This window comes from Monodon monoceros, unplaced genomic scaffold (genome assembly GCF_005190385.1).
Source record: "Monodon monoceros isolate NGI ecotype Baffin Bay Population unplaced genomic scaffold, NGI_Narwhal_1 Super_Scaffold_21, whole genome shotgun sequence".
Classification (NCBI taxonomy): Eukaryota; Metazoa; Chordata; class Mammalia; order Artiodactyla; family Monodontidae; genus Monodon; species Monodon monoceros.
This window is the reverse complement of record NW_021703778.1, coordinates 71,392,992-71,408,032: the sequence shown is the minus strand read 5'-3', so window position 1 is coordinate 71,408,032 and position 15,041 is coordinate 71,392,992. Positions and strand designations below refer to the sequence as shown.

Below are 15,041 nucleotides of genomic sequence, written 5' to 3'. Positions count from 1 at the left end.
TGGCCCATTTAAAAGCTGACCTATTTAAAACCCATGAGCACCAAAAAAACACGGGGTCAATCTGATTTAAGTCTTCTGTTGGAAGCCTGGGACCTGAAAACTAAATTGGTCAGGGACTGACAAGGTTGAAACCAAAGCTACAAATATTTATTACATTCTTGTTTGGTGAAAGAAAAGAAGATCAGGCTTCGAGTTTCGTGGGACAAACTAAACAAAACAAGGTGTAGGTATAAAATCCAGCAGGGGGTGTCTTCTGGGCACAGCATCTTAGCCATCCAGAACGTGGAGAGGCTTCTGTTCCATGAGGAAGCCTTGAGGGCAGCAGGGGTGACTCAGAGCTGCGGGCCTGCCTTGATTCCCATTCTTGTGCCTTGACTCGGTCCGCAGGCCGTGGATTGGGGAATAGGCAGGTGGCTTTTTCCAAGCTGGGGATGCTCTAAGTGCATTGTTTCATCTAATCCAACCCTAAGTGGTGGGCACTATTGTCATTGGAGGAAACGAGCTCAGGAGAGGTGAGATGATGAGCTTGCAGTGGGGCATTTGAACTCGAGCCAGGCGCGTCCGACTCCGGAGCCTGCCTTCTGCCCACCTGTCCACATTGCCTCAGGAAGTGCTGGAAAAATAAAGAGCAGCGCCCTCTCGAGCTTCCTTCTCTCTGGTTCTGGCCTTCAGAGGGCTCTGCTTTAGGCCCAAGCTGTCCATTTAAATCAGGGCCAACTTCATGGGCATGTGACCTGTGTGGTCACACAGGCTCCATGCTTAGAAGGTCCCTCCCTGCTCTTGGGTTTAATGCGCTCCTGTCACTGTCTGGGAATCCTTAAAAAATTTTGAGCAAGGGGTCTCCCGTTTTCATTTTACACTGGGCCCTGCAAATTATCTGGCTGGCCCTGGCTTTGCTATAGTGCATCCCCTTTCTTGGTCTTTCTGGGTCCCTCCTGCCTGTCCTTAGTGTGCCCATCCTCTCGGGGTGGAGGCATGCGAAGCATGCACCCTGTTCCCAGCCTCGGGCCTGCTACGTGGCACAGTGGACTATAGTTGTTTACCAGGGGTCTGTCTCCTCCTAGCCCGCCACCACACCTCTTGCTGGCAGGGACCCCCAGCTGTGGCTCTCCGTCACCTCCGTGTCCCCTCAGCTGCTCAGATGGACAGTGTCACAGGAGCTTGCTGGGTGGAGAGAGGGGTTTCTTACGGGCAAGAGACCTGAGTGCAGACCCTTGGGTCGGGTCAAGAAGAGGGTGCACCATTGACCTACCTCCTCTTGGGGCTTATGCTTACCTGGGGGGACACAAAACACACGAGAACACGTTGTTGTTATTGTTTATAATAAGGGAGGGCTTGTTCAACGTGTATCGGACCGGTTGCACTGTGTCACGACGCTTTGTCTCCCTCTATGCCCCAGCACCTAGTGCTGTGGCTGGCACGATAAGCAGGAGCATTGGTTAGGCAGTTGCTCCGGTGTCCGCTCCCTGCTAGGCTGATTACGGAGAAGGACAGTTCCTGACCTCCAGGAGGATCGGATGCTTACTACACGATTAAACGATCCACGCGGCAGCTGCCCTCGGTGCGCCGGGATGCTCAGAGCTGGGTGCAGAAGGCTTCCTGGGGAGGCGGGCTTAACTAGATCTGTAGGCGAGTGTCAGAGGTGGGCAGGGGGCGATGAGATTGGAGGAAGTGGGGAGACGTCGAGAGTGGAGGGCCTCCTTGGGTCAGTTTAGGACCTTGAATTTTTTCCCAGAGGCAGCGGGAAGCCAGGAATGTTTTCTAGGCCAGAGTTTGCACTTTATAGGTTAAACAGATATCATCCTCCACTTTCTTCGAGGCAGAGCCTGAGACCTCAGGGATCGAATCAGAGTCATTCAGCCAGCCAGGCCTTGGCCTCCGGGTGGGGGCCTATTCCCAGTAGTCCAGCATTCCCACTGTTACGTGGACCCCATTTGGAAGCAGAAGCAGACTTAGAGTGACTTAGATGACCGTGACCAGGACTGCAGTGCCGGCAGTAGAGAGGAATGGTCAAATGTGAGAGATCTGTAAAGACAAGATTTCACAGTTTTGAAACAAGCAACGGGTTGTTCCTTAGAGTAATAATGTGTTCGTGTTTATCACAGACAGTTCAGCTCCCCTTGGTGAGAAGTGACTGCTGCGTCCTTGCTTTGGGGACAAGTTTTTCAGGAAATGCCGGAGCCGCGCAGTCTGATTTCTTGGGAACCTCAGTGCCTCCCCACTACTATCTCCGGGGGGGGATGGGGGGTGGGCGCTGAGTATGAATATGCAGACACTTCTTGGGTGTTAACGCTGGAGGAATGAAGCAAAGGATCCTGTGGAGGGTTTTTGGGGTGATTGAAAAGTTCCCGATACAAGCAGAGTAATTCCAGTTTTGGGTTCTGGAGAGAGTAACCGCATTCGGATATTTTTAAACGGCCAGTGGAGTTGGGAGAGAGTCTAAACCCAAAGTACAAATTTTCGGTTTAATTTTAACTTTGCACTTAGCTCACACCCATGGTTTGGCGGGGAGAATGGGCCTCACTTTTTTTTTTTTCTTTTTTAAGCAGAATACACCCTGGATGTAAAAGGGACGTTCTCTTCACATGGAAGGGTTTGCAGCAGCAGCAGCGAGCAGAGATGGGAGGAAGCGGGCTGGAATTGCAGCAGGGTTTCAAAGTCAGTTTAAGGAAGGTTGGGGTGGGTTTGACGTTTTGAAACACGTTAGCCTGCCCGGGAGCTGTAAGAAAGCGTGGGCTTGTGTGGAAGCAGGTGGAACAGGGGGTGGACGGCATACCTTCCACAGGTCAGCTTTTGGGCTGGAGTTTTTGTTGTTTCCTGTTTGGTGCATTACAGACGCTTCACAGGCTGCTTACTTGCCATACCCGATGTGACTCATCACCTCACAGAGAGGCAGTGGGTTTCCCCCGATGTGGTTCGGCCTCAGACCACCCCTCCCCTCTTTGATCTCTCCCCAAACTGTGCTGAAACCCCGCCAGGAAGGAAGTGCAGAAACCGTGGGGATCCCGGAGGCCCCACAGACCTGGAGCAGCCACCTGGACTTCCAGACACCACAGGCTTTCCCTCCCGAGTGATGGGAAGCAGCCTCTTTCTCCTTGGGGAAGAGCGGGGTCTCAGGCCCCCGGGCCCCTCTCCAGATCCTCCCCCACTGACTGCAGTGTCATTGGAACGGGGGCTGGGTTAAGTTTTGTGCTTTGGTTACCGAGGAAGTGTAACCAGGGCGGGACCGCTGGGAGTGGCCCCCACTCGCCGGTGGAACAGTTAGAAGAGGGGCCGAAGGGGGTGTAGGTGCTGTCAGGGTAGCTTGTAGGCTCAGTTGGGGGTCTGCAAGAGCCTGTGCCCTGCACTTGGGAATAGCAGGGAAACCCTCCTTATCTTGCGGCAACACTGACCATCGGGGTCCATTAGATATACCCTCCTATGCCCATTCCTGGGGCTTTAGGATCTGTGGTTCAGATGTGGCTGTAAAATGGGAGAATACCCCAGGAACACCCTGTGGAGCGATTGTGAGGGTTAAATGAGACAGTGCCTTTGAAGAGTGTGCCTGCTAAGGGCTCTGGAAAGAGCCCATGATTGTTGTTAATAAAAGCATTAGTAGTGGTGGCTTGCATATTGTCCCCGAGAGGAATGGCCACCAGTTTGGGCATGGTGCTGGGAGCTGGGGCTGGAACCTTGGGTCTGTCTGTAGAATTCCCAGGCAGCATTGTGCCTCTCCGGGACAGAGGCTGACTTCCAGGAGGAATTCCCTTGACTCCACAGCACCATCTCCCCCTGTTACTGAGGCCTCCTCCTTGGCTGATGGCCGTAAGAGGAGAAGCCCTTGACCCACCTAGAAAAACCACATGTCTGAAATCTTTGAGGGTGGACTGGAAACCCTTCTCATACTTGTCTTTCTTTGGTGGAGCTTAAACAATTCCCAGGGCCTTCCAAGGAAAGGAGTGACTGAAGGAGCCACTCCAGTGGCTGTGTGACCCCAGCAGTAACTGCAAACGAAGGGGAGGTGACTCTCCCTCCCCCCGGGAAAGTTGATCTCCCTCCACTGCTCCCCTAAGTAAGGCCTGGTTTCCTGGCTCTACACTGATTTCCTGCCCTAGGGCAGAAGGCCTCATGGGATTTATTCCCAGGCACACTTGCAGTGACCTTGAGAAAGGTGGCTTGACCTGGACATCCCCTCCCCTGGGGACTGAGAGAGTGGGAAAGAACTTAACTTCCCCCATCCCAGATCCAAGGGAAAGGTGGGCCCTGGCGCTGGTGCTTGAGCCGAGAGCTTGCTAGCTCTGGGTGAGAGCTGCCTCTCCTGGCTTTGCCCCTCCTGGCAAATTGCTGCAGTCCTAGACTGAGCAGGCTCTCTCTCTCCACCAGGGAAGAAGGCAGGGCAGCTATAGGGTGCTGTGGCCCAGACGTGCCCCGAGCGCTCCTGGTCTGACCACTGGCAAGGGTGGACTGAGGAGGGGCACAGCAGCCTGCTGTGGGTTCTGTTCCCCCGGGTTGGCCCAGGGATGCCCGAGTAGGAGGACCACTGAGACAGACGGTCATCCTGGGCCGTGCAGGAAGAAGCTGGGCAAATGGGCCTGCTGAGAGGCAGGGAGCAGCCCTGGACAGGGACTGCTTAGAATAGGCCTGTCTGCTTATCTAGGAGGAGAAAAGCCTGCTCCCTGCCTCTCAGCAGGAAATGACAATGCAGGGCTGCTATGGAGAAGGACGGGCCTGTACCGAGTGACCCATGGGTGAGAAATCCGAACCTGTGGGTGGAAGTCCCAGGGAGGCATCATATCCAGGTGACGTCAGTACATGTTTCCTGGAGGCTGCAGGGAGGGGGCACGTGGAGATGCTGTGTCAAGCACCAGGTGCAGCCAGGAGGGATCACCTTTAAGGTGCCTGCCAGCCCTGGAAGGCCAGGGAGCAGCCCTCTGTCAGCTCAGGACAGGAGTGGATAACTCTGGGCATCTCTCTGGAGGGCCAGGCAGCCTGGCGTCCCTTGCTGACTCCCCTGGGTCATTTCAGGCCTGAGACCTGAGGACTCTTCCTCAGCCTGTCTCCCTGCCATCTGCGCTGGAACCTGCAGCCAGGTCTGCCTTTTAACAACACAGTGAGACGGTAGCTCTTTATCACCTCTTTCTATCTCATTTGAAATAAGGATTTAGGGCCCAAATTTTGAGTAAGAAGAGAAGAGAGGGGAATCTAAGAACTCTAATAGGGCAAAACCACCTCCAGGGAGTTGGCGGGGGCAGGCAGGGCCACAGAGGTGCCTCCAAAGACTAACTTTTGGACTTTGCCAACCTCAGCGTTTCTATATGGGTCCATCCTGGGTTTGTGGATATCCATTCTCTCCTTCCATATCTACTCCCAGGACCCTGAAGAGCAAAGTCTAGAGCCATGATATTCCATATGGTAATTTACATGTGTCTCTTTACACTTATATTGATTAAAACTAAATAAAATTTGGGACTCTCTGGCAGTCCAGTCAGTGGTTAAGACTCTGCGCTTCCACTGGTTTGACCCCTGGTTGGGGAACTAAGATCCCACGTGCTGTGCGGTGTGGCCAAAAAAAGAAACCAAGTAAATAAAATGTAAAACTTAGTTCCTCAGCCTCACCTCGGCGGCCACATGTGGCTAGTGGCTCTTCTCTTAGTTGGGTTTCCATCGTCACAGGAAGTTCTGTTGGTTCTGGTGGACAGCGCTGGTCTAGAGGATGGAGAGTTGGAGGGGTCCCTGGTCTGTGACCCTTACAGTGGGGCCAAGTGGTGAATGCCAGGCCGGATGGGCAGGCTCTGACCGTGGTGGCAGGGGCAGGTACGAGTGCAGGCAGACGGGGACGTCCTGGGAGCCGTCCACGGACACATGGAGGTGAAAGGCCCGTGGGGGGCTGAGGAGGCGAAGTCGTAGGTAGCTGGCCTCAGTAAGACGGTCAGGCGGGGCCGTGGTGGGCGCTGGGAGAGGGGCTCTGATGGAATGGCAAGGCCGAGAGGTTGCCAACAGTGTTATGGCTGGTACAGTGGGGAGCTGGGGGCTGAGGTGTGGCGGTAGGGTTGGAACGAGACACCGCCCCCAGCCTTGCCGACAGCAGCGGGGCTTATTGCGTTTGTCTTCTCCAGTCCAGCCAAGGCTCCTGTCCGGAGGGGCCCCCTGGTTCTGCAGCTCCGTTCACCGCAGCGCTCCCCTAGATCCCCCCAGCATTGGTAAAGGCAGAAAGATCAGGGTGGGCGCTGGTGCTGCGATGCTTCCTGGCCTGCCTCCTGCCCTCCCCCTACCCCGGCCTCGGCCCCGATTCCTCGCCCAGTTGGTTCACGCCCTCCTTCCCCTTCCAGGTGAAAGAGCTTGTCCTGGACAACTGTCGGTCAAATGAAGGCAAAATCGAAGGCCTCACAGATGAATTTGAAGAACTGGAGTTCTTGAGTACAATCAACGTAGGCCTCACCTCAGTCGCAAACTTACCAAAGTTAAACAAACTTAAGAAGGTAAATAGAGCGGAGGAGCGTGTGTGCTTGGGAGGCCGGGCTGGGGAGGAGGATAAGGGTCATTGTTCCACACTGAGGGAGCGTAACTGAAGGGGGGAGGCCAGGTGCGAGCCCCAGCACGCCTGCCAGGTCCTTAGCCAACTCCCTTCCTGGCCTGTCTGCGGGGAGCCGGCCGCCTGAGCCCAGAGCCTTCATTTTAAAAGCCGTTTCTGCTTTTTCTCTCCCTGCCTCTTTAGCTTGAACTAAGCGATAACAGAATCTCAGGGGGCCTGGAAGTATTGGCAGAAAAGTGTCCGAACCTCACGCATCTAAATTTAAGTGGCAACAAAATTAAAGACCTCAGCACAATAGAGCCACTGGTGAGTCATTGGGGTCCTCCCCTCTCCACTGGGGTGGGAGGGATTGATATCAGGGAATACTACTTTTGCATTTGTATAACATGCTTTTTTGTTTTTACTCTAATCGTGTGCCATGAGATAGAGTTGGGGCTCCTACTTCTGGTCCGTCCGTAGAGAAACTGAGGCCTAGAGAAGTTAAAGAGCTTGACCAGGGTCGCACAGTTGGAATGGGCATCAGGGTGAAGGATGCTGTAGGACCCAGGTCTCAATTTCTGGTCTAGTGCTTTTCTTCTTATAGTTTCTGCTCAGCTTTGGAAACCCGAGCTGTCATTTCTTTAGGCTTAGAGCATGGCTTGTGCCCTTCTCTGGGGAGAGAGGAGCCATCCGGGAATTAAGCTGACCCTGGAGGTGGTCACCTGCTTTCTCCTTGGGTCACTGGCCAGAGGCTAGCACCTCTGAACCGTGGAAGGTGGGTTGGTCCTGACACAGGCCCCCTGGGATGACAGAGAGCCGTGTGGCACGGGAGCCCCATGCAGGCCTTCCCCTGTGGGGCGTAGAGAAGAGGGACCCTGGTCACCGGTCCTGGGTGTGATGGTGACCAGGGACTCAGAGATCTGGGCCGCATTTCCTCCTCCGCTGGTCCACATAGAGCTGAGCACACCCCAAACCTCACGATTCACTAGTCAGAAAGGGGCAGGCCATGGTTCATGGTTAGAATAACAGTTTCTACATTACCCAGACCTGAATGACTGTATTCCCTTGACTTCAAAGAAGTCAACTGTAAGATGTATCACTGATTCATGATAGCTTTTTTGAAATGTAGAAATAACTACCGCATTAAATTAACACTTATTGTAAATATATACGTAAGAATTACTTCCTAAGCCATGCACCTTAGGATCAGGGAAAGGCCATGGGGATATTTGGCCAAGTGTGCCACGTCTCCCTTTTCTGGGTATATAGAGTGGCAGTTGGGACATCTCTCAGTTTGTGTTCTTGTCCAAAACGCGTTCCTTGCCCTTCGTGGATGCTTGAAGGGCAGCTTGATGGGCCAGCGTGGCAGAACGGGAAGCTGGCATTTCTCGTCCCAACTCAGACTTTACCTGCTCACCTGTGGCCTGGGGTCAGCTACTAGACTGTGCTTCCCATTGAACTTTCTTTCAGGTCTTCCACCAATTTCCTTGGGGAAAGCAAAGCTATTTTGATCTACCTGGAAGGCTTGATTTCATCATTTCATTGTAAAAGGAAAATATCTTTGAAGTTCTGTAAATGTGTGTTTTAGTTGTGATTTGGGTACCATTATCTCTCTCTCTCTCTCTCTCTCTCCCCCACCCCTTGCCCAGACCACACATGGTTTTGTACCTTCTTCCCTGATTATCAGTGTGATTAATGTGTTTTACTCACTTCTGAGGGTGGGGGAACTGCCTTTGGTTGGGAGATGCTGGCCTCACCCACCCAGTCCGCAGCTCGGACTCCTTCCCTGCCCTTGACCCTCTGCTGAGAATGACCGGGTCTCAGTCACGAAATCTCAAGAGAGCAGCCTCATTCCTGACATTGACCCTGAGGGACAGTAGCCTTAATCAGCAGTTATGCCTGGCCCCACTGGAACAGGGACTTGGCCCGGGGTGGGGTTCCTGCGCCTTGAAGACGTGTGAGGTAGGAAGTCAGGAGGCAGCTGTTTCTTGCTAGATGTATGACCATTTTGCTTCCTGGGCCTCAGATTCCAGCCACCAAGTGGGTATAATATAGGCCTAGAACCCATCGATACATAAAGCTTTGATAAAGCCAATTGTGTTAAGTACTATGGACAAAATCTGGATGCTTCACTGGTTTTTCTCTTGTCCTTTTTGACAGGCAAAGAGTAAGAGCCCAGGTCTGAAGTTGGGCTGCCTGATCAAATCCCAATTCTCTGCCCTCTACTTCCTTGTCTGTAAAATGAACGAATAATTATTTCTGCCTTATCGGGGTCATGAGGATAAATTGAGTTAATCCATAAAGTGCTATGTTAATTGCCATTATTATTATTATTCATAGAAGGAGGTAGTTTGTTAGTTCCTGTGGCCTTTTCAGTTCCTCTCTGGCTCCTTAGTCACAGGGGCAGGCAGCAAAGCTCCCGGCTTATGCACCAAGAGAGCCCCGGGTTAATTTCAGGTGCGCGTCACTGTTACGGCAAGAGCTGTAATTGCAGAATAAAAGTGTTGGCATCGGATGAGGCTTCGAAGATCCTCAAGTCCAACTTCCCATCTTCCACGTGAATGAACATGAGGCCCCCCGACCAGGGCTGAGACGGCCGGGCAGGGCCAAACCAGAGTGTGCTCATCACCTGTGAGCCTGGAGCTCTGCACGCCGTCTCACCTCACCCCCATCTGTCTCCCCACCCCGCCTCCCACGCCGCTCACTGTCAGCTTTGTTGTTTGCTTGCAGAAAAAGTTAGAAAACCTCAAGAGCTTAGACCTTTTCAATTGCGAGGTGACCAACCTGAACGACTACCGAGAAAACGTGTTCAAGCTCCTTCCTCAGCTCACGTATCTCGATGGCTACGATCGGGACGACAAGGAGGCCCCCGACTCGGACGCCGAGGGCTACGTGGAGGGCCTGGAGGATGACGAGGAGGATGAGGATGGTGAGTGGCGCCAGGGAGAGGCCAGGCCAGGCTTTATGGGGGGGCGGGCTGGGTGTCAGGGGGCCCCCACCGGCCCCCGAGGGCTATCGACCTCTTTCTAGAACTGTGGAGGGGAGTGGGCTGTCTGTTTACTGTTGTCCCTGGTCTGTCTCATTGATTGATGCCCCTAAAACAGGGCCTGAGCCCCAGAGAAACATCCTGAGGTTCTCCAACTGCATAATAACTCCGTAAAAACCATCTGAGTCTTCCTTCAATTTTTTTCCCTTTTCCAAAGTCCCCCTGAAAATGAGATCCTACAGTGTGTCTCTCTATAGTGTGGTGCTGGACTCAAGATACTCTTCCAGGGAGGGGATGAGCGGATGGAGGAAGGTGGGGTGTGGCCTGAGGGTCCCCTCTCTCCATCTAGGGTCCGGTAGTGGAGATGAGGTCACGGCTGGAGAGGTCGTGGGGCCCCCAGCTGACTGCCGCCCACGGGACCACATGGTAGGACCTGGGGGATGAGGACTCAGGAGCCCCAGGGGCCCAGGAAGCAGAGGAGGCTGCAGGCAGCACGTTGGGCTCCCTGGTGGTGTGGTGAGCAGTCAGGGACCACAGGAAGGAAAGAAGGAAAAGGAAGGAGAGCCTCGCATTTCCTTCCCACACTGCCAGCTCAGTGTGGCTTCCCTGCAGGTCTTTGTGGCCAGAGTAAAGTTGAGGGTTGAGACCTTGCCTGAATAATTCAGATGTAAGAGTGCTTTTCCCTTGTTAGGTGGGAGTATTTTACAAGGGATTCAGACACCCTGTTTGCCTTAGTTTGTTCCATCTTGTGATGGGACAGAAAGGTCCCAGGACTGGAGCCCTGAGACCAGGCTTCTAGGCCCAGATCTGCCGCTAACTCCAGGTGTGACCTTGAACAACTCACTTCTCCCCCTCTGGGACTCAGTTTCCTCACCTTCAGGGCAGCGCGTTTGGCTAGATGCTCTTTGTGAATGAATTGACTTCTCGCTGTCCCAGGCCTGTAACTTGGTTCTCTGATCCGGCATTTTCTCTCCCATCTCAGCCTCCACGAGAGATCTTTTGCTTTCGTAATACTTGGGAGGAGGGCTTACTTTAGGATGCGTTCAGTCACATTAGAGCATCCAGGCTGTGGGCCTGGACGGGCGTGGGAGAGTCGTGGGCCCCACACCTCTGGTGCCAGGCCCTGGGCCTGTGCTGTGGGAGGGAAGGGCCAGCTCACCACCAGTTTGTTCTTGTCCCCATTCCCACTGCACAGAGGAAGAGTACGATGAAGATGCTCAGGTAGTGGAAGATGAGGAGGACGAGGAGGAGGAGGAGGAAGGTGAAGAGGAGGATGTGAGTGGAGAGGAAGAGGTGAGAGGTTGGGCTGGGCAGGGAACCGTCTCTCAGAGCCCCCCTCACTTACCCTGCTGCCTCTGAGTCAGTCCCACTAACTGCCTCAGTGATCCGCCTCGGCAGCCGGGAGCCCTGGCTGGGAATTGAACCCACTTCAGGGCCTGTTACTGGGTTGGTCTGGGAGAGGCAAGCCTTGCAGCTGGCCCTGGAAAAGAAAGAGGGAGGGGATTCATCTGCTGGGGCAAGCCTGGCACTTGTTTCCACATGAAAATTAGTTCCTGTAGAATCCACATCCCCTTTTTCTACCTCTTTGCATTAGTATGTTAATTCAGATATTCAGTGAGCACTGACAGTGTGCTAGGGAAAATCAAAGACTGCCTTGAACTGGTGGGTAATAGGATAAGACACTGCTGGATTCCACATCAGAGGGTGACAAGGGTCCCCTGTACACAGTGGATAGTGCCATTATCCAAACACTGTCTGGCATCATTTTTTAACAAGGTCTGGGATGTGTCTGTGACGGGGTGGATCCCAGCTTCTACCACTTGCTAGCTGGGTGTCCCTGGACAAGTTCCTTGACCTTCTGAACCTATTTCCTCATCTGTACAATAGGTGTCATTTTACAGCTGGGTTGTAAATAGGGATCAACTCACTGGCTTAAGAGGATAAAGTAATTTGTAAGTAAAATGTTTAAGGACAAGGGAGTGTTTGCCCACTTACTATTTTAGGCTTTCACACCCTTCTCCCAGGTCCTGGCTCTGTGTGCTGGGTTTTGTGTTTGGACGTTCTGAGTCTTTCTATAGCAGAGTCATTTTCCCTGGCTTTTCAGATTTCTAAATCAACTCTTGCTAATTGCAAAACTTAGACCGAGAGAGGTTTAAAATGATGACAGCATGGACAAGGTACCTGCCTTCTCCCCCAGTTCCCTGTCTCCCTCCATCAAGGGCACAGATACCTGTCTGCCACACAGACCTGCTCAGGCGGGATCTCCCAGCCAGCCCCCCACAAGCTGGGGAGAGGCAGGTCGGGGTTAGTGAGAAAACTGGTGAGATAGGCTTGGTTCCCGTCAAGTTGTGCTGCTGGGTGTCTCTTCTACCCAGGTGTAGGCTGCTAGGCTCACCTCTGAAGAATATTGTGTGTTTTAAAAATAGAGACCTAGCAGAATAGGCCCCCCCTAGGACAGGGCAAGTAAGTCATGCTGGCTAATGGATTTTTCGTCTTGCTCTTCCTGTCAGGAGCCGCCAACATGTAGAGGTTGTTTTTGGTTTGGGGTTGGTTTTTTGTTGTGGTGGTGGTTTTAGTAATCTCACTGAGTATCTGCAAATTTCCAGCTTCCAGTAAAGGAGCGCTCGCACACGCACACACACACACACACACGCACACACACACACTCTTAGCAAACAGACTGATTAAGGAACTATTTGGTGACATTATGAAAGGATATTTCCCTTGACAAAAAGAAGTCTATTGCCAAGTTCTTATTAAACAGTGGGCTGCCTGGTACTTTAGGAACAGTGTTCATGCAGAGATTCAACTAGCCTGGATCTACCGGACCAGCGTGAAGCGTGGTCCTGTGTTGAGGGTGAATTCACACCCCTTGCTGAATCTCACGGAGCTGGGAGTGATGTCCTGGGCAGGGGGTGAGAATTGTATTTTTCCTCCCTCCAAGTGACCCAAGTTTGCAAGACGGTGAAGGGGCTGCACTCACCCACAGACTGGGGTCTGGACTGGGGTCTTCTCTTGAAGCCAAAACTAGAGTGAGGACAGATGAAAGCTCGGCCTACTTCACACGATGGAGAGTCGGCTGGGAAACTTGTTCCCCTAGGAGGGCACACTGCGGAGCTGCCTGAGTTATAGGGACTTCAGGTCAGGAATTCTTAACGGGGGATAGAATCCACCCCCCTCTGCTGACATTGTGTGCAGATATGGTGTGTAATGTGGGTATTTTCTAGGGAAGGGGTTCAGAACTTTCTACAGATTCCTAAAGAGGGGGGTCCTTGATACAAAAGAACTTCTGCTTTAGGTTCACCGGTGCGAAGCCGGTCCGTGGGAGCTCTGAGGGGCTGGGGGCGGCCCCTACCTTTCTGAGCTCGGTGTCAGGGAAAGTGGCATCCTCCACGTGTCCCACGGTCGGGGCGTTCCTAATGTCCGGTGTCCATCTTCTCTCCTAGGAGGATGAGGAAGGTTATAACGATGGGGAAGTAGACGATGAGGAAGATGAAGAGGAGCTTGGTGGTACGGCAGCGTTTTTACTCTCCGCGGGTAGCAGGCTGGCCCCCTCAGTTGACAGTAGATGGCCTGGGTCCTGAGGACCTGGCCTTGGTTTGCCAGGGTTGGCAAAGTGTCCTAGACATACGGTCCCCTGCTTTCCCAGCGGGGGGGGGGGGGGGGTTGAGTAGGAGGCGGGATCCGTGTTTAATCTGAATGCCTTTTCCTTACTCTTCCAGAAGAAGAAAGGGGTCAGAAGCGAAAACGAGAACCTGAAGATGAGGGAGAAGACGATGACTAAGTGGAATAACCTATTTTGAAAAATTCCTATTGTGATTTGACTGTTTTTACCCGTACCCCCCCAAATCCCGCTCCCCGAAACTTATTTTTTTCTGATTGTAACGTTGCTGTGGGAACGAGAGGGGAAAAGTGTACTTGGGGTTGTGGGGGGAGGGAGGGGGGAGGGGGTGGAATAAAATACTATTTTTACTGCCACTCTTTATTTTTTTCCCCTACTTTTTCTTTGTGTCTGTTTTGTCCCTGATAAATTTGCGATAGCTGAGTACACACACAAGTGAGCGTTTGTTCCTTACCCTCAAAGAGGACGGTTTGGAGATCTCTGACATTTCCTGGTATTTCCCGAGTCTCTTGAGTTGGTTGGAAGGCCATGGCTGGCCTCAGTTTGGTTTCTCAAAGCCCAGGAGGGGCTGAGCACCAGCCGCATCTTACCTCTTGTTCTGGTTCTCGTGATTTCCGCATTTCTTGGGCCTGCTAGAGGCAGCCAGCGCCCTGGTTTGTAAATAGCAACCTAAAGGCGTATTTTGGCACTGGTCGGGGGATCTTCCCCGTCTCCCGTCCCCTTTCCCTCTTCACAGATGGCGGTGGGCTCCACTGTCCGAAGAAGACTCTGGTGTCGCTCTTGTGATGAGCCAGAGAGCTGAGAGCAGCAGGCTTCTGAGTTAGGAGTAAAATGGATTTGGTAATTCTAATTAAAAGAGAAGAAGCAAACCCTCAAACTTCAACCTCTTTCAAAGATTAAAAACAAAACTGTCCTATCTTGTTCTGTAAAATATTAGAACGCTTTGTTTTACAAAATGACAAGAGAATTCTTCTACATGTCCTTCTGTGCTTAGACCATTTTTACAAACCTAAGCACAGGAGACGCTGCTGCATGTCGGCTGGGTTTTTTTTTCATACACCCGAGCACGGAAAAACTAACGCAAAATTGTATTTTCTTACCTAGTGGAAATCTGAAATGACTGCAAATTCCTAGCGAATGTACAGGTTTGCTTTCCTGTCCCTCTTCTGGATTGCTTTTGAAGTGACGTGTGATTCCTTAGCCCGTGTTTCATCTGTATAAAAGAACATCTGCACCGGTTTTCCTCCCCCTCAGAAGAGCCAAACTTTGAGTTTTATGTCTGTTTGTCATTGATAAATTTCAATAAATCTTTTTATACAATTTTTTTGGGGGTGGCTTCTTTGAGTCCAACAGGTCACTGATCTAGGATGAATTCCAGATAACCTGCTAGCTGATGGGGGTGGAGGGGTGAGCTTCACATTGGTTACCTGACAAAATCGTCTTTCTTACAGGATATATAACCTGATACACTAAGTTTGGATACTTCGGGTCTCAACTTGAGACTCAGTGGTGTGCTATCTTCATTAAAAACTTCATTTGGGTGGGGAAGTGGGGGTGGTGATGTAAAGAGAGAAAGATATAAAAAGAGTTATTAAAAAACACTCACCAGGAAGGCCAGCCTTGGGACCGTACTTTGAATATCTTCCATCGTTTTGTTGTTCAGACTAAAAAGAATACAGGAAAACCTGAGGAATGTACAAAACAAATTTGTTCCTTTTTTCACTTAACGTTAATTATAATTTCTCTACCTCTAAAGAGTCTTCACAAGCATGTATCTGAAATGGCTATGTAGTAGTCCATTAACTATTCTGATTTGCTTAATTCTAACCAAACGGTAAGATGTTTGGGTTATTTCCAACTTACCACTAGACATTCTGTTATACTTTGCAGAGTCACTACACCAAAAGGTGACATTTATAAGGCTCATGTGCAAGGTTCCATGT

The 15,041-nt window shown here is 51.9% G+C and overlaps 1 protein-coding gene across 2 annotated transcripts in view; it reads left to right on the top strand.

Annotated features, from left to right (window-relative positions):
• ANP32A (acidic nuclear phosphoprotein 32 family member A) overlaps positions 1-14,420 on the top strand; it is a 39,379-nt gene extending 24,959 nt beyond the window's left edge. The window contains exons 2-7 of one of the 2 annotated variants that reach the window (XR_003795913.1): positions 6,309-6,458; positions 6,695-6,817; positions 9,221-9,419; positions 10,672-12,617; positions 12,923-12,986; positions 13,199-13,331. Coding sequence is in view for 1 of the 2 variants with exons in the window: in XM_029237950.1 (XP_029093783.1) it covers positions 6,309-6,458; positions 6,695-6,817; positions 9,221-9,419; positions 10,672-10,769; positions 12,923-12,986; positions 13,199-13,260 (696 nt within the window). In the remaining variant the exon portion in view is untranslated. Of the gene's footprint in view, positions 1-6,308; positions 6,459-6,694; positions 6,818-9,220; positions 9,420-10,671; positions 12,618-12,922; positions 12,987-13,198 lie in introns of both variants that reach the window. The other variant, XM_029237950.1, reaches the window with a different exon arrangement.
• Positions 14,421-15,041: the final 621 nt, after the last annotated feature.